Source organism: Symphodus melops (assembly GCF_947650265.1).
Source record: "Symphodus melops genome assembly, chromosome: 3".
NCBI classification, from domain to species: domain Eukaryota; kingdom Metazoa; phylum Chordata; class Actinopteri; order Labriformes; family Labridae; genus Symphodus; species Symphodus melops.
In genome coordinates, this window is record NC_136693.1 from 8351582 (window position 1) to 8374387 (window position 22806).

The window sequence follows — 22806 nt, forward strand, 5'->3', positions numbered from 1 at the left end:
AGGATTGATTGAGCTGGTACAGTTCGTCTGAAACACAAAAGCTACCAAAGCATCTTTCAACAGACTCCACACGAGAAGATGAGATGAAACCTACAGATGAGTATACATGATATTGGTTTGCCTAAAAATTGTACACCAATAGTGCAGTAGATTAAGAGTCTTTTTATGGTCAAATATGCAACTAATTTATGTTGGTGGAGCCAAATAAAGGGTTAACAAATGAAAAATCATGATCAGTTCTTGGTTATTTTTGTGAACAACACTGTGTAGCCTGTAGAATAACTGTGTAATAGCAAAATCACGCCCAAACTTGTGATGTTTTTTCAGATGATCTGAACGGCTGTGACTATCTTCAGCACTCTGCCTGCAGACTCATGACTATGACCAAATCACAGCTGTGCTAATATTCAACACAAGGCCACTCTCTGTTGTTTGATATTGCTAGATTATATGACACCATACATTTGTTTTTTTTGTTTTTAAATGAAAATATTGAGCATATGTTTGTAACCTTGATGTTAGGTGTGTAAAGGTTCCTCAGGGAGGCAAGCGCAGCGGACAGACTGTCAGTGCTGCAGTTCACCCACACGGCCTGCAGAACGCTGGAGGACACACCTGTCTTCTTACTCAGACCCTGTGAGTGTGAGAGAGAAACACAGATGGATCCAGAGACGGTGAGAGATTAAGCTTGCTTAGATGAGATCTGTGGTGCGGAATTTGAATTGTGTCCCGAGAGTCGGGCGCTATGTACAGAGAACGAGCTGTGCATGCAAACTGTACAATACTAAATGTACCGTGGGTGTTTATGTATACAAGTAGTGCTAATGTGTGTGGGTGGTGATAGGGACAGGAGTTCATTCTCATCTGCTTATGTCTTTATGTGTTTTAATGCAGTAATATACATTAACGTCTAGGATCAGTGACCATTTGGGAATCGAGGAGATTCAAAGGGGCTTACGAACAATCAGTTCTAGTTGTATGCCTACATTAGATCTTGTGCTCATTGAATCACACTTCCTGTTACCTTGAATATGTGAGCTTTGAGGATGTGATGTCCCAGTTCCATGGTCTGCTGCCGGTTTAGTTTGCCCTCCTGTCTGGAGAACATGAAGGCCAGGAGAGCATGGCCACTCCTGTGGACATTTATACAATGGTTATTTATAGGAATCGGCCTAATTTACATGCGCTTTCCTTGATGGACATTTTTATAGTAAATACATCTGAAGAAATTGTGCAGTAGGAGTCTGTTTTACTCACCTTGGGTCACAGAGAAAGTCATTGCTCTCTCCATCTGCTCTCCAAACCAGCCACTCTCTGAAAGATGGGTGACACAGCATCCGTGTGCCATCCCTGCGTTTAACCTATAAAACAAATGATACAACACATTTCTTAAAATAGAGTTAATAAGTAGAGTTACTTGACATGATCATTCCCCAAAATAGGATGCCTTCAAATAGTCTGTCAGTATCTTGTAATTCCTCTAAGACACTACCTCTACATCACTAGTTATTGGTGAAAAAAAAGTATTTCTTCACAAAACTTCTGAAACACAAGCTTGAATCATTATGTTTTAAACTTAAAGTCATTATCAAGAGGCTTACCATGAATCCAGCCAGGCTGTCTAATCTCTGCTGGAAGTCCTTCCACTCCAGCTCCCCCCTCACACTGCCTGCATTCAGCGCCCTGAACATTTGTTCATCAGTCAGTGGGTGCAGAGACGCCAGTGCCACATTTAGCACTGGTAGGACTCGTTCAAAGACCTCTTCATCCGGAAAGCTCACACGACACATCAGCAGGTACACCTGACAGATAGTCGCAATCAGTTTGCATATGGTGTTTTGGGTGTCAGACTTTAATGGATTTATGTTTTCCTTAATGTTTCAACATAATAAACAAGCATGTTTGATTGACTCCAACATTTTTCTTTTGCATATTTGTGTTAGAAAACCCAATACAATAAATGAAACGTTATCAAAATCATTTGTAATGGATCTTTTAAGTTAGTTCACTTGTGTTTTCTTGACTCATCAGTGATGATCAGTGTGCATTGGGATGTACAGCAGTACTGTGCATGAAGCTTGCATTGAGCAGAGTCGTGCTAATCAACTTTAGGAGGGTCTTAATTGAAAATATAAATATTACCGGGTAAAAAATTAGCAAAAAAAAAAAGACATGATGAAATCACAAACAATCAGTGTTATGGCATTTTGCATGAGCTTTCAAGTAGTATAACAGCACAATATTAACATGTAGATTCAATTACTTGAACTACTTTTTTAGCTGAGTTTTGTGGCGTTAACAACAATAACTTCAACTTGTTATATATTTTTATCTTTTTTTTATCACAAAATGTTCATAGCCATTGTCACACGCTATTTTAGACTTTACTTGACTAACTGAGCGATTATGCAAATTTGCTGAAGTTATCGGTCTGCCTGGTAGACATTCATTTCAAATTGGAAACTTTAACTTTTCACTGTGGAATTATTGTTCTTTCAGTTTCTGTTCTGTTCTCTGTTCTGACTTGTATAATGCTCATATGTATACGATCTTTAGTTTGACCCTGCTTCTTTGAGAAGCGTGAGTTACACCTGTACAGCCCAACACCTTAAACTCTCTTTTAGGAGGTTTGTGTGGGTTGTCAGACTTAAATGGCAAATATCATGCATTATCTGGACAAACACAACCATGCACTTCAGAGGAAAAGCAAAGTGGCAAACCTATTCTTTTCCAATGTTCTGATATGTCTTCAATATCATTGATTGTATATTAGGGTCACTTTAAATATTCTGCAGGAAATGTAAACCCACGACATGTTCATCATATCAAGAACAACCATGAACAAAACAAGAGTGGAGACCAATTTTCAGTGTACAAGTAAATAAAATCATTTGTGTAAACTTTGAATATATCTTAAGTTTGGTCAAATTTTTATAACTTTTAGTTTATTTGAAATAATTAATAGTCCCTCAAGATACCTCAAGATTGTGTCTCTATACCTATTACCACCCACTGACTTCAGCACACCCCTCATGCTTTTCCAGATCACAAAACCATCATATTTCTAGTTTCATATTACTATAATAACGCTTGTTTGTTTATCGTCCTGCTTCACACTGATGATTAGGAAACCTTAAAATGCGTCTGTCATTTACTTTAGTCACTGTGGACTATTTTAGGCACTTTGAATAATGTCTTTGATCCTGTCATTTTTAAAAATCTTTTATTGCTCTGTAAAGCTTGTGAGTAGACTCGCTCTCCTTTTCTTGTGAAAAACATGCCTGAACAATGGTTGTCACCCGTGTACCTTGTGTGGGGATTTTGTGGACATTGATTGCTTCTTTCTCAGGCGAGATGTCATTTCACGGTAGACAGCTCGCCAGGATGAGTGATAAGTGTTAAGTGTTGGACTGTGAACAGGACAAGATGAGGCAGAGGAGGGCAGGGCCATACTCTACTCAAGGTAAGCTAAGAGTGTTTGTTTTTGTGGGGACAAGAGAACGCTATGAATCACTTCATCCACGGTAAACAGTTTTTAGCATCCTAAGCTAACATGCTCCCACTTAGAGATGTACCCTCCTTGTACAGTTAAGTTCGATTTGACTATTGACTGACTATTTTCATTAATTTTTACTATTTCCACCATCCAGTCAAGAATTTATCAAACTATTTCAACAATTAATGGATTGTTTTTAAGCTAAGCTTTTCACCTATTTATAAATCCCTTCAGCTTATGTCATTCGCTTAAATACTTATTTTGACTTTTTATTTTAACTGTTTGTCCATTTCTATTATTCAACTAGTAATTCATTACTTAAGCTCACATTCATCCATCACTGGTAGCTAACTTGTTTTGAGATTCAACCATTACTTTATTTTAGTGAATGCTTTCAATCATTTTCAACAATTTCAACTATTTCAACTATTTATTATAACGTTTGAACCGCTAATTCATCACTTTATATATACTCAACATGTCTTCTTTGACACCTGATTTTGCTGCACTTGAAAATGTAAGCTGTGACATCCAGGTGTTTTATCTGATTACGTGTATGGATCCTTCAGAAGGCACAGTGCACATGCATCCATGCGTTTTATTTACTCCATTTTCATGTGATGATGAGTCATTTCCAGTTGTTTTCTCAAGATCTCCACTTATTTATCTTGTATCCCAAGAGTTGCAAAAGCACAAAACAAATACATGAATATGACTAAGTTACCTCATTAAAGTGCTCAATGGCAGCACGGCATTTGTCAAAATAAGGTAATGAGATAAATTAATCAATTGTGATGGGAAAACAAGCTTCATTGTCCCCTGGAAAGAGCAAGAAGAATATGTCAAGATCTTGAGGAAACAACCAGAAATGACTGGTTTCACAGGAAAATTGTGTTAAAAAATGTATGGGTGCATGTCTTCTTAGAGCTGCTGTAGGATGATTTTATTGCAACTCTTAATGTTGTCTATTTAAATTGGCTTTTCTTCCCATGTACCCCTGGAGACTCAACAGGTACGCTAACGTAAAGAAACACTCCCTTCTTTGTGGGACTCATTGCTTTACATGTCTGACCTCTGACAGGGAGACAGGCACCACCAGGTAGTTCCCTCCTTTCAGAGCCAGGTGGCCCTTGTGGAACAGATCCAGGGTGAGCTGCAGGTAGAGGATGGAGCCGTGGCTGCGTGTGGAAAGGTGGCTACTGAACTTGCTGAGGAGCAACTGATCAGGCGCTGAGCCTGTCGGTGTGGTGACGTTCGCTGCGACCTGGGTACTGCTGCTGACCCGGTGATGGATGTAGTCGCTGAGGTCAGCTCCCAGATCACTGCTGTCTGGAAGGATGTCCAGAGAGATGCCAGAGAAGGGAAGGAGAGTGGTGATGTCCTGCAGGAGAAGAAACAAAGATTAATACAAGGTACTTATTGAGAAACACACCCCATTACACATAGTCATAAACTCAATTTTCAAAGAATAGGCGGTTGCGTTTCTCTGGTGCATTAGCTAAGGAATATACAACGCTACAAAATCAGGACCCATTCCTTAGATGCTGTTGCCTCTGACTCATTTGGAGCCATGGGATACAGTACAGTAAATAGTGTGACAATGACTCAAGCTCCAACATTGCTCACAGGCATCTCTCAGAGTCACATTTCATCTCCACTCTCACCATCCTCAACTGCTTAACACCGGCCGAAACCAGCTATGACTGATGAAAAAAATGATCCATGTTAATGCAGCCTAGTTCCTCATTAACCAAGACTGACATTTTGGTTCCACAACATGCAGTTGACATTTGCTCTCTTCTTAATAGTTCCTTGAATATCCTCGTTGCTATACCAGAGTAAGCACACTCTGAAAAGGGAAATGGCTGGTTTAAAATGGAAAGGGTGACTAATGATCCAATCAGAAAGCTCGGGTACTCAGAGGGTTCAATTATAGCTGTACTCTTCATCTTTAAATATCGGTATTTAATGCTCTTTGACTTCTAATTTATCACGAAGAAAATGACCCCAAATGTATTTTGTGTATTTCCAAACACTTATCAAGTTATGTAACCGTCTGGCTGCCTGTCAAGCTCCAGACTCCCAGCAGTGTCCCAGTAGCATTACCATCCATTCAGTGCATAATCCATGCGGCATTTGGAGGCTTGGCGTTGGACAGATGCATCCGCTGTTGGGATTACCAACCAGATTGAGAAAATACATCAGACTAGAGAGAGCCAAGCTGCCAAATACAATAATGTCTATACCATGGCTGTGAAAGTTCAGCCTTCAACTACAGTGTGTTTGCAGAGGGCTAAGTCAAGACCAAAGAGAAGGTTATGTCCTTGTGATGTAGATACTGTATGTATGTGGATTTAATAGGACACATGATCGAAATTTAAAGAGTTGATTAACCTATAACACAGGATCAGCATTTCTTACCTCTTTTGCTATTTCTACCTATATTCCAACATTTTATGACTGCTTATCTAGTTTTGAGGCAGCTCAAGATCAACTTCATGGAAAGTTCACTTGACAAACTAAAGAGTTACTCAAGACTAACTTCATTGACCCCAAGAGGACTTTATTTTACAGCCGGGTGAAAACACTGAACATACAGAAATCACAATGACAAAGACCCACATGCTAGAAAGAACATAAAAAACATTGAATACATAAATACTCTAGTTCATCAAGTAAAAAAAGGAAATGGAAAATATACTAAGGCGTCCATAAAACAATAATTACAACCGAGATAAAACCTGTCATCAGCCATCAGGGTCGTCATGTGAGATGAGTAGTTTGATGGACCGAGTAATAAAATCATTTTTTTGTAAAGATGTTGCTCCTGTGTTTTTATTGCATGGTAGCCTGTTATAAATAACAATATCCATCTAATAAAGTAAAGTAACACATCTGAACTAACAAGGGGCACGTTGGCAAAATGTCATCAAATATCAACCTAAAAGAGCAGTTTGAGTTCTTTTGTTTCTTTAATGGGTGATACAGTAAAACACGAGATGATGACCATGACTGATGATGGCTACAACATCGACACTAAAGTTAAAAGTGACAGAGACAAATACAAAAGTAAACAAAAACAATCAAATTAAATGAAGAAAAAAACAATAACTTAATGAATCTGAAGAACTTTGAGAAGGTACCTTTGCATGAAAGACGAAGATAACAAAAAGAAGCAGTGTTTCATGCAGTCTCAGTTTGAATTGAAAAGATGACAGATTGAATTCTGGTATCACATTTTATAATGCAATCTTGTAGTGGTATTCAGTACAACAAGGGGATAACATCACTAATAGACAGGTAACCATTTACACACAGGCATATGCTGATGATCTGCCTTAATACACTTTTGATTGTAGTCTGATTGTAGTCAAATTTTATTTTAGTTTTATTTGGTATATTGCATTAAAAAACCCAATCACCTTCATGCTTGTTTTTTTGGGTTAGAGGTTTAGCTATCACTAATTTTATGCACAATAATACAATCTGTATTGTGATGTGACTCACCACCAGGCCTGTCCTGACTGTGACCACCAGCTTGAGCCAGATAGGAAACTTGGAGATGATCTTTGTAATGAAAGTGGCGATGGTGTCCCCATAGTCTGGTTTGTGAAATTCTGCCTCATTAAGACTGTCAACCAGTATGATGTAGTCTTCATCAGGTAGCCTATGCTCTGAATATACATGAGGCAAAAGACAGAGAGAAGAAGAGGAGCGTAAGCATATTACAAGACCAGATTGATTAGATTAGCCTTGAGAGCGCATAATAAGAAACAAGATGGCATGATAGATTCATAAAAAGCTTTTTTCATTGGGTAAAAATTGGATTAATGTTTGTTTTCTGAGACATGCATTCTGAGAAGAGCACCAACTGGTCATATTGATTACATTGTGCTGACAGAGACCAGAGGCCATAGTTGTTTATTAGCTTATAACAGGACATATCCATCATGTTTCACATATTCTAAGCTGTCAGTGCAGCCCTGCCAGCCTGTGAGGACTCATACACTCAGGCACAAGGGCTCTTCATTTTTTTTCTCACCTGCTTAATAGTGATGGAGTATACAAAACACTTACTCTACTCAGACAGTGGAGTGCCTGGCCACAATAACACATCAATCCAGGGGACTGACTGTATCATGAGAAACTAAGCTGACTAATACGCAACATTCACAACCTCTCTGGAGTATTTTGTGACCTTGAAATCCCGTGGGCTGCTGCGGATTCATCAGGGCAAAAATAACACTCGTCATTTCCCGACGTAAATGACCTAACATCTGCTTCACACTCTACAAATCAACGACCTTAACTAGGAAAAATAATCTACAGGGCCATCATGAGGTCATTAATGGGCTATTTCACACAGGAGATGGTGGACGGCTGCCTGATTGCAGGGCGAGGGAAGCAGACAGTTTTTCCCTTTAAAACTAATACTATTTTAAATTTTAAAAGGTCTTTAAAGTTAAATATCACATTTGTCTTAATGTTGATGTGTGTTGAGAGCTCATTACCCTTTCGCAGGCTGGCTAGGGGCTCTAGGATGCCCTTGCGAAAGGCAGCCAAGGGGTCTTGAACACAGGATCGAAGGCTGAGTGTGTTTTGCAGGTGAGGCTCTTGTACCAGCAGCTCCCTGTACGGGGTGAGCTGTGGTGCTCTGGCCAACAGGGCGGCGATACTGTGGACAAACTCAGGCACCAGGCAGGTGTAAGTGTTGTCAGCCTGACAGAAGTGATAGGCAACCACCTGAAAGGAGAAAACAAAGGTTAAAGACTCGGGGGATAAAATACTACAAAAAAAAAAAAAAAAGCCATTTGCAACTGTTCATTTCACAAATGTATCTGTATATATCTGTGAAGCTCGAGTTGGAAAGATCTCTACATGAATGTGAAATATCTTTGAGAAATGATGAGAAAGACCATGAAGAAAATCTGAGTCACACTCTCTCTGTCTTTTTGCACTGTTGAGACTCCTGAGTTTCTATCTTCTGCACGCTGAAATGTAGAATTCAACATCCTCTCAAGAACTAAAACAAACAAAAACAACTTATTAGGAGGAAAGCCGAAAACAACCTAACCTTAAAAAATACCTGAATATTGAATTTAAGGGATTGACTCAATTGGGAGTAAACATAACATACACAAATTCAGACACTATTTGAATATTTTCTGTTCTTATCACCACATAATGTAAGACTGATGTCGCACAAGAAAAACAAAGCAAGCACAGTTACCACAAGAAAACAAGATACAAACATGGAAATCTGCAGAAACCACAGAGGTAGATGAGTCATAAGAGTCTGCTCATGGAATTGAACAATAGAAAGTTCACTTGACAAACTACAGTTTGCAGAGTGTCTCTAAAACAAATGGAGTAAATACAAGTTGGTTTTATTCAGGCTGCAAGCCAAAAGGTGAGCAAGAGTCTGAGAAGTGAAATATATCACGAGTCATGTCTAATTATTGTTCAGTTAATAATGACATACATGAATCTACCTGCCTAGAAGATATGTTGTACTGACTAAGTGTATTTTTGCAGAGATGTACTTTACTGTTCAGTAGTACTCCCTTTGTAATGACTCTTATAGGACCCAGCCTTGACCCTGTGTGGTCTCCATAAGTGGTCTATCATTGATTTTACTTTTGAGCTCACAACCGCACCACCACAAGTAGTCTGACTAGTTCCCATGGAAACTCTTATTGAGGCCAAGTTAGTAAATTTAGAAGCTTGCATGTCATCCATGTGATGCAATCAGCAGCATGTTCTGCATGTGCTGAGAGAGAGGGGGGGAGAGAGAGAGAGAGAGGGAGAGAGAGAGAGAGAGAGAGCGAGCGAGAGAGAGAGAAAGAGAGAGAGAGCTCTGTGACATTAAAAATCTGAGTGTCACTAATTTGCAGCCCCATCGCTCATAAAAACATTGGCGTGTGTTTATCTCTTTGAATTGATCCCTTGTCAGCCTTTCAGAAGTCTCGTTACTCTCATAGTACTCAGCATTTCTGTTCATCATGCTGTATCACGATGCTACACATTTGGATGGAGAAGTGCAGGAAAAACAAGAATAAACAAGAATAGGGAGTTAAATCTCAGGGCATTCCACTGAAAACAGTGCGTCAGCGATCTGTTCGGCAACAGGATAAATAATTGGACTCTACACAGGTGTCTTTTGTGTTTATGTGGCTGTACTATAGAAGGTTTGTTAATGCCAACGGGGAATTTTAATTTCACTGCCCAAGCAGCTTTTTCAAGGACTTGAAAGGCCATTAAAAAGGCCAAAAAACTAAATACAAAATAAACAAAAAACAAGTTCCCTTGGGCCTACTAACAGCTTCCTAACATATTATATCTAATGTGTGCAGAACTTTTAGATAACTTTTATAATGATATTTTTCTTTTGGATCATTCTGTATCAATTTTATAAACGATTAAACTTTTACCAAGTGGTCCCATGGCGTTTTTGGTGTGAGATTCTAGCGAGTGAATCACTGGAGCACAAAGCTAAGGCTTCATTTAGTGGATACGTACACCCTTAAAAAAAAAAATCGGGGAAAGAGAGAGCATTTTGTAATCGAGGATCCTCACAAGTATAGACATACAAATGTTTGTGTTCTGAGCTACCTTGGCAGCCAGGCATCTGACAGCCTCCTTCCTCTGTGCCGAACAATCGCTTGTTCCTGCGACAGCACTCTGGTTGGGCTGAGAGTCGGATGGCTGTTTGGAGGCAGATTTTCCCTGCTTATCCCCACCTGAACAGAGCGCAGAGCAACAACAACAAGCGCAAAGCTGCCATTTAAACTCGTTGGATGTAGTCTCCGGTGTGAGCTCAGGAATGTCAGCAGTGAAGTCTTTGAAGGAACACAATTAAACTGCTGCTTAATTAGTGCATCTGTAAGCAAGACTGGAAACTAAGCGTTAAGCTAAACCACATGGCAGGCAGTGTTTGTTTCAATGCCTGTGCACGTCATGCTACACACAAAATATGGTAATATGGTATTTATTCTATATTTTCTGTTTTCTATTTTTACACATCACAAATTGTATTTTCACAATATAAAACATATGCATGCAACAGAATAAACTGAAAAAATCTGATCTGGTTGGATCAGAGAGAGAGTTTTTTTGATCTCAAGAAGAAAAAAAAAAAGATTCTGTGTCACTCATGGTGAGTAAGGGAGAAAAAAACAATCTCTGTCCCCTCACACAACCGCAATCAGCTGAGAAACCTCAGGGGAGAACTTGGAAGAGGAGTGTGTGACCCAAATACCAACCTCTTCCCAAAAAGTGATATTTCTCCCAATATCTAACAAAAATTTGACTTTGCTGTGGAACTCCAGAGGCTGTATGAATTCAGCTTCGAGGAGTCCCTCTGTCTTAAACGAATGCTTTGACATTCCAACAAACACAAATGACTCTGCTGTAAAGATATCAGTCTTACATTTGGGGGAGGAGCTGGGACTGTGAGGGATGCTAGGACCTCCCTGAGGCGTGCGCATGCCATGGCAGCTGAGCGTCACCAGCCGCCAGATGATAGCCGTCTTTCCAGATCCTGCATTACCTACAATGACAGCGCCGCGGCCCTCACAGCTGCTCGTTTTCCTCAGGACCTCTTCCAAGCGTGTGAAGAGCCAATCCCGTCCGACGAAAGGTGTCTCTGCTGTGATGCCGGGGACTTCAAAGAGCAGCGGTTTTAGCATGATGTCAGATTGTTTAAATGGCACCAATCGACCTGTAGAGGATATCGGAAGGGATGATTGTGGTGCAGCTAAATGTCTGTAGCACTTTGAATCAAAACACATTTTGCTAAGGGGAAAATGAAGTCCATCATATAGTATCCTTTGGTGCCGTATGGTATCATATAGTATGGTCAGGCATCATATAATTCAGCAGTGACACTGGAGGTGTTTTTGCAAGGTTTCATGAAACCTACTTTTAAACACTGACTTCGCCCTTTTGTTTACGCCACAAAGTACCTTTGGAATCATCAATTGTGCGTCCAGCTGTGTTGTGTTTACGAACAGAGCTCCTGTGTCCAGCTGCCCTTTGGGTGTCCAGAAAACTCAAATCCTCCAGGCGAGTGGAGCTGGTTGCTGTAAAAAAAGAAAAAAACAACAGTGTGTTAGGAATGGATTGGGGGTGTGAGAGAGATGCAGGAAATGTGCAAAGCTACACATGCACCACACAAGTGTCAAATTCACTGCTCGAGTCAATTATTGTCTCCATGGAGACGTAGGACACAAACAGTTGTTGCACTCAAAGATAAATGTTCAGCGACCTTGAGGAGAAGAAGAGGGAGGAAAGAAAACTCATCTCACAGCTCTGTAATCTCAAACTAACAAGAGTCTGAAATGACCGAATGTTTCATACCGTCTCACACACCAGGGCACCCAATTTGTGATAATCACTAGAAACACGTCGCCAACTGTAATGCAAAAATGTGCGCGCATGATTACACACACACTTCTAATGACCAAACGAGCCACAAAAAACCCCAAAATGATAAATAAAATGAAGAACATGTCGTACAGAAGGTCAAGAAACAGAAAGAGTTGTTTACTCCCACATCGGCCTATCTATCCACCCACTCACACTGGAGAGTTTACAGGTCAGCTGAGCTTACTTTCTGCATTTTCAAGACATTTAGAAGACAAAAAATCAGGCTACAGTGAAATATAAAGACATTGCTTCTTTTTAATGAGGTGGTTCTTAAATGTAAGAAATCAATGATGTTGTTTATTAAGATTAATTTTGGAGGCTTTTTGGAGGCATTTATCAAAGTGAGAGGACAGCGGGCAGAGTCTAAAATCTGGAGAGAAACTGTGGGGAATGACATGCAATAAAGGTGCTACAGGTCAGATTGGAACCTATAGGCTCAGGGCTGCTCTCTGGAGGACTACAGGCTCTGTACAGGGGTTGCACAAATTAACCACTAGACCACTGGTGGTCCCACCAGTAAGCAGGAAAACACACAACAATAAAAAGAGGGCTTTATGCAGTGAAATGCAATCTATACACCTGATAATGAACGATCACATTTTTTTGAGACGTTTCAAATTTGTATTGTTGTTGACACCGTGTCTGATAGTGTGGATCCGACTCTTTTGTTTTGTCAGAGACATTCATTTTGGCTGGATTTAATTGCACTGTATTGAAAAGTGATTCTAACATTTTCTGGACATTTATCTGAATCTTGCAGCGCTACACTCTTACAAACAAACAGACTCCCATCACAAATAGCCCTCTTAGTACATAACAAGCAAAGCAAACAGCTTCAACAAAACTACAAAGTGAACATTTGAGTATAGGCTAATTAATTGCTCCTTGTTTCATTTAACTTTCATCAATTTTATTGTTTACTTTTTTGTTGTTGCTTTGGCCATTTTCCTCTTTATTAATCACTGCCAGGATTTACCTGGGGGACAAAACAGGGACACAAATGAAATGCACAAAAATAGACATGATTTACTCCCCAGAAACATTATATCATATCTGAAAGTCGCGAAAAATGTTAGATTGTTCTGAGCGTATTGTAATTTACAAGGATTTCTCATCAGATTAAGGCTTGTAGAGTTAACTGTAATTCTTGGATAAATGCTTATCTGTTTTAATCATCAATCAAAGTTAATAGGATCTTTTTAATAGACAGTTTTGGGGTTTTTTAAGTTCTTTGGGTCTCTTTCTCTGTGTTAATGAAGATGCGTCTCTAGATTACAGTCACTGCTTTCATAAGGGCTTATGAAGTTGTCTGAGGTTGTAATGACACAGGTTTTCTATTTTGTGCTGCTCTTATTAGCGGCTGTGAGAATTGGTGGAGTCATCATCTCTCAATCGGAAGGGTTTGTTCAGCAACATGTCTGATGTATACTTGGGCAAGACACTTAACCCCGAATTGCTCCTGCTGCTTTTTTCAGCAGTGTATGAATACGTTTGGGTGATATGAGTTACTTCTGACAACCAATCTCTCTCCCCGCCCCCATCCTATCCTTCTTTCTGCATCTCACCCTATCCCATTTTCAAGCCCAGCCCAGTTTAGCAGATGGCTGTTCTGTCATGAGCCCGGGTTCAGCTCCGCTGAAGATTTCTGCCTGTTAAAGGGAAGTTTTTTCCTGCCATACTATGACGGATTAAGCTGGGCTCTTATAATATAGCAATAACTAAGATCTTCTTACCTGCTCTTTTGTAATGTGAACAGACAAAGAGTAAGTTTATTTACCTACTTTTTGTAAAATGTCTTAAGATAAGTGCTATACAAGCTCAAGTCCATTTACCAGTCCATTTAAGTTTGAGAGTGCAAGAAAAGATTTATGTACATGAATAGAGTGGAAACATCCAAACCAGTACCATACACAGAAACTTTTCTTTCTTTCGGTGATGAGTCAGAAATTGGTCAATTTCATTCATCCATTGCTGTAACATAAAAAATCCTTCTACTAAATCTGAAAATCTGGCATTACTGCTTCCACTAATCCCTTCAGAGTGGGATAAAAAAAAAAAAAAGGTCTGAGTCACGTTGCACTTCTATGAAACATAGTAAGATGACCAGTCTAGAAAGAGGAAAATACAGCAAACAGATGATAAATGACACAGCCTACCTTTAATCATACCATGTCAAAGTCAAATGCAGACAACTAATTTCCGAGCATCTGAGCTTAACAACGTCACTGAACTGGTATAGATTTAAAGCTCTAAAGTAGGAATTACGGTCAAGCCTAAAGATGCTGGCCTGAAACTTCTTTAGGCATCTTTCTTTTGACAAATCAGTCTGCATGAAGATGTTAAAATGTTTATATTCTCTTAACCAACTACACAGGTTTACTAAAAGAGTATTATTCACTTTTTCTGAACAACTGCACACTGAATTTCCTTTTCGCAAATGACAAGGGTTCACAGAGTTCAACCATCCTTTCAGCACTTGATCAGATCAGATTATGACACATGTAGAATCCCAGCATGTGTCCATCCCCCTACAGCAGCAGCAGCAGCAGCAGAGTGAGAGTGTGGGGGAAAACCACTGAGGCAATATCATAATTTACAGGTCCACGTAGAGCTCATACAGCCTTCTCAGTGGACCACCCAGTGGGCAATGAGTGTGTCTCTGATGCAAGACAAATCAATCAAAGCAAGAACATCCCAATTACGCGAAAAAAAAATAGATTCAGGACCAGCAAATAATAAAGTCTGGAACAGTGAGCACAAGAAATCACTTTCAACAGGTGGAAGAGGGCCTTCACTACCAGGGACAGGGATGAAATTACAGTGATTGTCAAGCCAGAGCTGAAGTGGAGGATTGAGGATTGAAAGAACACCACAGTGAGAGGATGAAGAACAGTCTGCAGCGAAAACAGTGTGAAGGAGGTGTGGAGTGGGATGAGAAGAAATGCTGGCTGAAGACAGCCAGGCCAAATGGATGAGTGGCTCAAGTAGACAGTGGTAGAGTCAAAAAACATGTTTTTCCCCCCCGGCCGGTTTTACACAGGAATACTTGGACAGCGTATACTTTTTCACTCCTAGCATAACCAACCTACCCCAAATTCACTGTCATGAAAATGTGCCCTGCTGAGGACATACATTGACTGTTGATTTATTTCTTTAAAAGTCAATGCTGGACTTGGCCAAAGCGCCGACAACCCTGATAGCATCTGCTAACAAACCCTTTCAATTCCACACAACCCCTCTCTCAAGTTATAGTCAAACAACCCCAGTAGAAAGCCAACCTGCAGCTTAAACACTCAAACATTTAACACAATAATAAAACAAATATCAACACATTATGTGTTCATTTGTCAGCTTTAAAGGTGCTTGTAAGCAGTCTGTGCACTGTTGGTTCTCAGTCATCCATTTCATGGTAATTCGAAACTTGATCCAAAGAAAACTGGATGTGGTTGAAGATCTTGAAGCTCGTTATTTTGAAGAGCTTCAACCAATCCCAGTTGCCTTTGGATCAAGCTTCTAAGTGCTTGTGAGCAGATTATGATGCCTTTGGACAGAGCCAGGCTAACTATTTCCCCATGTTTCCAGTCTTTATGCCTTATGCTAAGCTCACTGTCAGCGGGTAATAGCCTTTCATTTGAGACTTATACTGTAGATCTTCTCATACGGTACTCCTAAAAGAGAGCAAACATATTTCAAAAGGTACAGCATCTACCTCTTTTCAACTGAATTGAAAGATGGTCCCTGCACTGCGCAAAACATTTGCAACATCAGATTATCCAAAAACGGGATGCTCTGGTGCCCTAACAGACCAGTGGCAGTGACCTTTCACATAATGAGACCTTTAACAGGCTGCTACGGCAGCAACATTAGACCCCTAGTGAACCCCTCACAGATTTACATATCAGAAAAACATACTGAGCGCACCGACAACCATTATCATCACATCAAATGATGATGCCGCTCTACACATCTTCAGTGCCTGACTTGTTTACAAAGAGAAAAAACTCCTTCTTCTGACAGCTATCCTACAGTCAAAAGCTTCCTGCAAAAATGGCCTCTGTCTCAGCACACTACAGAGGTATTAACGCAGGAAACCTGAGATTACAAACTGTCGAGAGGAGCCTTTTTTGTATTCCTACATCATACAGAGTACAAGATTGCCTTTGTGTGAACATGTACAGTGCATCGGTTATTCTTGGTTCTACTTCGACCATATTTCAGCGTCAACAATAAATTTACCATCTGGGAATAATGAAGTGTATTTTTAGCTCTGGTCTTTTTATGTTTATGATAATATGCATACATTCTCATCACTCTGTGATCTAATGTTTCATGATTGTGGAGTCACATTCTTGTGGCTACATAGGCTACTGTATTGCGTGGCCTGCCTCATCTTTATTCTGAATTTCATCAAGAGTGCCTAAATGAAAGCACCAGCTGACAGAAGAAACTGGCAGGCGTTACTGTGAATCCACTCCTTGGGGAATCTTTCCCTTTGCTTCAACTACAAATGAACTGACATCTAAGGGAAGAAAAAGAGCGTTGTGCACTAGCAAAGATCGTGACTGGAAAAGGGAGGGAGGGGGTATTTTTATGACAACTGGAGGCCTCCCAGGACATTTAACTGGTGCTGCTCACTGTGTGGATACAGCTTTGGTGGTAAGTAGAGCACTAACACACGGTGCAAGGAAGTTTATTTGTGCTTCACATAGAGATCTTACATATTATCCTGCCTCTGCCTTGACTGAACAGTGGAGTTAACAATCAATTCAATCAATTTGTCATTCAGTCAATATTCAGTCTATTTAACACTTACAAGTCACATCTGTCACATTCATACTCTCATTAACGCACTTCATATACAAAATAATAGAACTCTCACACTAAATAGCAATACTATCACTTGCTAAATATGTAGCACATTGTGTTTTGTTTGATTTTTAATCAACTGTAAAAAGCAACACACTGTGATTCCTTGGGTGTGTATGCTAATACTTCTCAGCAGATAGCAGTGACTTCCTGCATGTCTGACAACCTGGAGGTGAAGATAAAACTCCAGGAGCAATGAGGAGTTAATTAGTGAGCTTTAGAGGAGTCGGTATGCCGATTTTTCATCCTTTAGAAGAGGCCGGGGCTTGCTGGCTCCCCTTGTTTCAAGTTCTTATGCTAAAGATAGCTGGTAAAATAGCCAGCGTCATAGGGAGTGGACAGCTATGAGGGTTGTATCCATCCTTCATCAAACTCTTGACATGTTGTTGTTCATCGGCCGGGGATGAATGAAATCCTTTTGCATATGAAGTTCCTCTACTTTTAAGTACGGTAGCTAGCACAATCAAGTAAGTGCTGCATGGAATCATTACAGAGCAGTTAGAAAGAAAGTAATAGCTATTTTTAGGATTGAATGCAGCAGTTAATTGATTAAGCTAAGTGGCTAATATAATAATGTTACATTTCTTAGCACTTTATCACTACTATATGGTGGATTGGCAAGTCTATCTTTCTCCATTATGGGATGTGATTGTTGTTGTAACCAGTGTCTATTATGTGAAATATATCAAATGTTCGCCTGATTGAGATATCTTTACCAGTAATTGTGGACAGAAGTCTATGTCTTTAATCCACCCACCTGTTTCTTTGTCCCATTCAGCAGCAGAAACTGATTTACAACACTGAGTCAGAAATGGCAGCTACATTAGATGTAGGAACACACAAATTATTTTCCAGATTCAGATATAGTCTTAGTATAACAGGCGAACACAAAAGGTGTACATACCTGCCACAGAATTTGGTCTGGGCATCACATGGGAGGAGGAGCTGTGTATATGGTGCTGTGGGAGCGGTCTTTTCGGTGCTGGGGGAGTCCTGGGCTCCATGATGTCAGTCCTAGGTAAGGCCTCATTTTGTTTGGAGGTCAGATTGTCTCTTGTTAGCCCGGGATGGTGGTCCTCGCTCGCATGTTCCACCATGCCATCCAACCCTTCATCCTTAGTCTGGACCTCACTGGAGGCGCTGCGCTCCTCATTCTCAGAGGAACTGGTGATAGTTGCTGAGGTGCACAAAGAAAATATGGTTGACGAAGGGCTGCAAACTAAATCATACTTCTAAAAGGAGAACATATGGTAGGCAACTGCTCACTTGCATTTTCTCCTCAGTTGAAATTAAACAAAAAATAATTATTGTCTTCAACTTAAAAAAAACCAAAAACTTAATGAACTATAAAATACAACAAGCTGTTCCTCCACCATACTCACCAATCAACCATCTTTACTGTATTTGATGTGCTCTTTGCCCTTTTGCATTTAACTATAAATAAAATCTCTATTTTGAGAGAAAAAAGTGTCCTATTTTAAGAGAATCAGACCCATAAGCAACAAAGACAGCAGTGTCCCAGTTTTGACAGGAGGGAGCTGAAGCCTCAAGGCTCAAGTGGCACAGGCGACACAGAGAAACTAGCTGTGGGGTAATGGTACACAAGGACTTACAACTAATTGATGTTGCATCCAACTTTCTATCAAGATGTATCAGCCATATCAGAGATTTCTGATAAAGCAGCTGATTCCACACAGAATTATATCGGTAGTTTAGTTTTTTTTCTAGTGAGGCATGCCTAGGCTTTTGTTTTGGACATGCTTCACCTAGAACAAAAAACAAATCTGAAACCATACAACATGGATTTAAATAATTTGTAAAATGCCCAGGACATCCAGCAGTTACAAAGCAGCAACTCTTACCTATGATTCCACTGTCTTTGCTCTCCAGGGTGGAGGTTGGGCTATGAGAAGGAATCCCAGGGCTGTTCCCAGTGATGAATCCGGGAGCAGAACCAGGGGCGGAGCTGGGTACAGGGTGGGAGAGCGTTCCACTGGGGCTGGTGTTGGAGCTGCAGTGCGGGGAAGGTAAAGGTAAGGGCTGGTGCAAAGGCTGGCCCCCTGCACTGTGGCTCAGGGTGGATGAGGGGCTCTCTGAGCAGGGGGAGGCAGTGCTGCAGGTCAGAGTGGAGCTTGGACTCCCCCCCTGAGTGGAGGAATCACACTGAGGAAGATTGAGCAGAAACACACATTAATACCAAGGAGGTTAAAGGGACATAAAGGTAAGATATGAAGAGAGACGTTTCATCAACTGTATGTAATATTTCTCTGTTTTGAACACTAATTAATTCAGAAAGAATGATCAGTCCACCAGAGTGCATGATAATGTTTGCCTTTGTCATGTGACCGAGTGTGTTTGTGTGCGCACACAGATAGGAAATGAGAGGATAATTCCAGTTATTTCCATGCCGGCTTTCATTTTCCCCAGTTTTCATAACAACTGCTCACTGTGTTTGAAACTCGCTGCAGACATTTTCAGTTCAACGTAACAAATATAAACACATTTTTCTGTATTGTCACTGGGCAATGACAAAGATGTAATTTTAATCAAAGGAACCAGGCAGTTTGAACATGGACAACCTCATCAACAGAGTATTAGAATGCCAAATGAGGATATCAGTCTAAATGACCCTACCTACCAAAACACATGCGAGTTCTCAGTACCTGATATTTAAATAAAGTACCACTGCATTAGAACATTGTGAGTGGTTCCTTTTGCATAGCAACAGCAAGTAATGCTCAACAGCAAAGCAGAAATACAACACGATTCTGAGCACAACAAGTAATCATGGGTTGAGGAAACTACAAAGAGAGCCAGTCAGATGGAAAATAGGAGGTGATTTTGAAACAGCCATCACCACTCTGTCTTGGTGGTATCTTCTACTTGAAATGGAAATGAGCCTATACAATAAATTTGTCGAAAATACGGAAAATATTAACATCACATACCGAGTTCATCCACACAATATATATTTGAACCTTTATTACCACCACAGTAAGTATTTTAATACAGAGCTTATTATATCATATTGTTTATTATATCGTATTTTTGTTTGAACAGTAAAAAGAGATTCTGAGTATTATGTGATGTTGAAGTTTACGTTCATCTTGGGATAGCCTGTATTAGTTTCTTCTTCAGTTATGCTGCACCAATCTTAATGTAAAGTGTTTAAACGTGTCTCCTAAATAGGATTTGTATTGACTGATCATTAATAATATACAAGCTCACTGTCAACATTTCTGTCGATAAATAAGCACTTGTTTAAAAAAGCAGCAGTAAAAGAGCTGTGTAAAATGTTCAGAGGAGATGAAACCTTTTAACAAAGTATTGATTAATATGCTGAGATATGTACGAGGAAAACCGGCAACCTTTACTTCTATTCTTATCCTTGTAGTTTGTTCACGTGCCTCTCAGGTCTCCTCATTACTTATGCAACGTTTCTGCAAGGCAGATACTATAGGGAGACCAGGCAGCGGAGTTGAAGCAGCTCACTGTTATTCCCTTTATACCAGAGCCTCATCTGTCTTAGCCAGGACAACCCACATTCCTCATATGAGCCGCGCTATCGCTGTGAAACTGAGTGAATCTGGAGCTCAGGTGGTGGAATGAGGCTGAGAAAATGGGCCAAGGCTAAGCAACACAACGACATAGATGGAGAGACATACGAGCATCCAATAACTGTATTACAGAAAGTGTAAGCGTAGGACTGAAGAAGCATAGCAGCACAAATAATGATGCTTCGAGATATTGATCCATTTTTCCAAATAGGATTTGAGAGCATTTATAAAACAGATATGAATACATACTTTCAATTCACATAACACCATTGTCATAAAACTGTCAACTAATCCTAATGTCTAAATGCTTTTAGAACAAATTAAGTTTATGGTGTCATGCTTTGGAGTAAAAGAAGAAGGTTGAAGGTTGTAAACCATCCATCACATTTTTATAAGACACGGCAGCAAAGGGCCAGTAAATCAATATGCTGCCCTACCTTCTTTTCCCTCCTGTCCTCCATAGGAGAGCTAGCAGTGCCGGGCGTTGCTTCTCCCAATAAGAAGCATAGTCTGGTCATCAGTTCCTGGGTAGAAAGGGAGGAGCCCGAATGGGGCTCCACGTGGAGGTCTGTAAGACACACAATCAGGATACATGCATTAACAAGCCAATGAAAACACGGACGGCCAGATGAGACTGTCACCCAACTGATGCTCTTGTTTCGGCTCTTCCTGCTCGTGACGTTCCCACCCAGCCAGCAGCAAGCGGACTGCGAAGAATGTGGGCAACCACAGGTCAACACAGCCCCAGCTGCCCTGATTACAGATGCACAGACTGTGGCTTTCCAGTCCCTGGTTGAGGCAGCAGCAAGAGGTTGTGTGAGGTTGTGAGTTTGCCTGCGCACACGACTGCCAGGTGCTCTCGGTTAAAGACGGGTAGTGAATTTCAATGAGCTTCGTGTCGACTGTGGAACAGTGTGAAGGAGTGCCTCAGCTCTGCCTACGTTATTTCTTCTGGAGAGACTGGCTGACACTGGCCATGTGCTGCATTCATTTATCACTCTTTAAGGCTCCCTGATGCTTTGACCCCCCAACCCCAGCTCCTCTAAAGGTCCATGCTTATATCTGCTGAGTAAGGCTTCTAAGAGCTTTTACATCTCAGCGCAAATACATTCCTCTGTTCTCACACCTTACCTATGTACATCTATCAGCTGAGGAACATGAATAATGAGTAGGCATATCAACGAGATGACAGCACATCATGGATTGCAGGACAGCTCACACCCTCCTCAAAAGCATCTTTGTGTTTAGATATCACATTCATCTAGCACTCCCTCCACAGATTTTTTTTTTCTGTCCCGCTGGCTCACGCTCTCTTTATAAAAGAAACCGCACCACTTCATGTTGCATTTAACCCGTGTATTCAACTTCAGCTTTGAGAGGATAAAGGTCAATTTCGAGGGGGAAGCTAGGTAATAATTGTTTCATAAAGCGCCCCAGCTCTAGCCTTTAATAACTCTTTTCACTTCACAGATTGAAAAAAAAAGATGCTGAAGAGTTGGTGGGCAGAAGGAGTGGATGTGTATTTGCAAGAGGGGGAGGAGAAAAAACTTTGCATTTTGTCAGCAGAGCACTGCGATCCAATCTGGAGTAACATGAGGACATACTGAATGTCCAGTACTATTCATCAAACCACCTAGCAGTTGCTATTGGAAACGGGAAGCTGAGAGGTGCCTGGCAACCAGGATGGAAGAAGCCTCATAAAAATCAGTTCAGCCTAAGGGTAGCCCTTTGGTCAAAAACATAAGAAAATATGGTGGAGATGTGAGTATTCCCACCATGTTTCCTTTAATTAATCCAACCTGAACTGTGGGAACAACAAGCAGGCAAATCAGGGAAAAGACTCAGGACAAACTGTGATAATACAAACCCTATTTCAATGACACACAGAGGATAACACAGACATCACTGTTTCTACGGAGACCTGAAAGAAAAAAAAACTTATTGCAAAGCTTTTTTCAGGTGTTATTAAAACACAACCACACGCTCACTTTTCCGTGTATCTCATCATTCATTCTCCCCCTCACCTATACCACATTCATTCTCATTCAGCCCGCCTGATCAATACCTGGAAAAACAGACATGATGCTAAATGCACGCCCACACGCTCCCGTTCTCACCTCTGTAGTCTGCCTTGCCACGGCACGAGGCAAAGACAAGAGGTTCTCTCGCATTGGAAGAGCCATCCACATACTCCGGCTTCCTTACCCGTCCTTCGGCCACAGCAGAGAGGGAGAAGGGAGAGGGAGGGAGAGCAGGCAGGGTGGGAGGGATTGAGGGTGGAGATAAGGAGGGATATGAAAGAAAGTGAGTGAGAGAGAGCGAGAGCGAGAGAGAGAGAGAGAGAGAGAGAGAGAGCGAGAGAGAGAGAGAGAGAGAGAGAGATTAAGCCTCCCCAGATGAGATCTCTGGTGCAGAATTTGAATTGTGTCCCTTGAGTATAAAGCAGTATGTTCAGAGTGC

General features: G+C 40.7%; 1 protein-coding gene across 6 annotated transcripts in view; it reads right to left on the reverse strand.

Moving 5' to 3' along the window:
- The window catches only part of LOC306821429 (protein TANC1-like), a 35067-nt gene that overhangs the window by 7308 nt on the left and 4953 nt on the right, over positions 1-22806 (reverse strand). For all 6 annotated transcript variants that reach the window (XM_079339841.1, XM_079339843.1, XM_079339840.1 and 3 more), the window contains 14 exons: positions 22464-22556; positions 20784-20914; positions 18652-18952; positions 17694-17966; positions 11461-11577; positions 10926-11216; positions 10109-10236; positions 8008-8239; positions 7004-7170; positions 4569-4877; positions 1602-1802; positions 1258-1361; positions 1025-1133; positions 512-634 (listed from right to left, as the gene is read on the reverse strand). In XM_079339841.1, the coding sequence (XP_079195967.1) occupies positions 512-634; positions 1025-1133; positions 1258-1361; positions 1602-1802; positions 4569-4877; positions 7004-7170; positions 8008-8239; positions 10109-10236; positions 10926-11216; positions 11461-11577; positions 17694-17966; positions 18652-18952; positions 20784-20914; positions 22464-22556 (2579 nt within the window). The remainder of the gene's footprint in view (positions 1-511; positions 635-1024; positions 1134-1257; positions 1362-1601; positions 1803-4568; positions 4878-7003; positions 7171-8007; positions 8240-10108; positions 10237-10925; positions 11217-11460; positions 11578-17693; positions 17967-18651; positions 18953-20783; positions 20915-22463; positions 22557-22806) is intronic.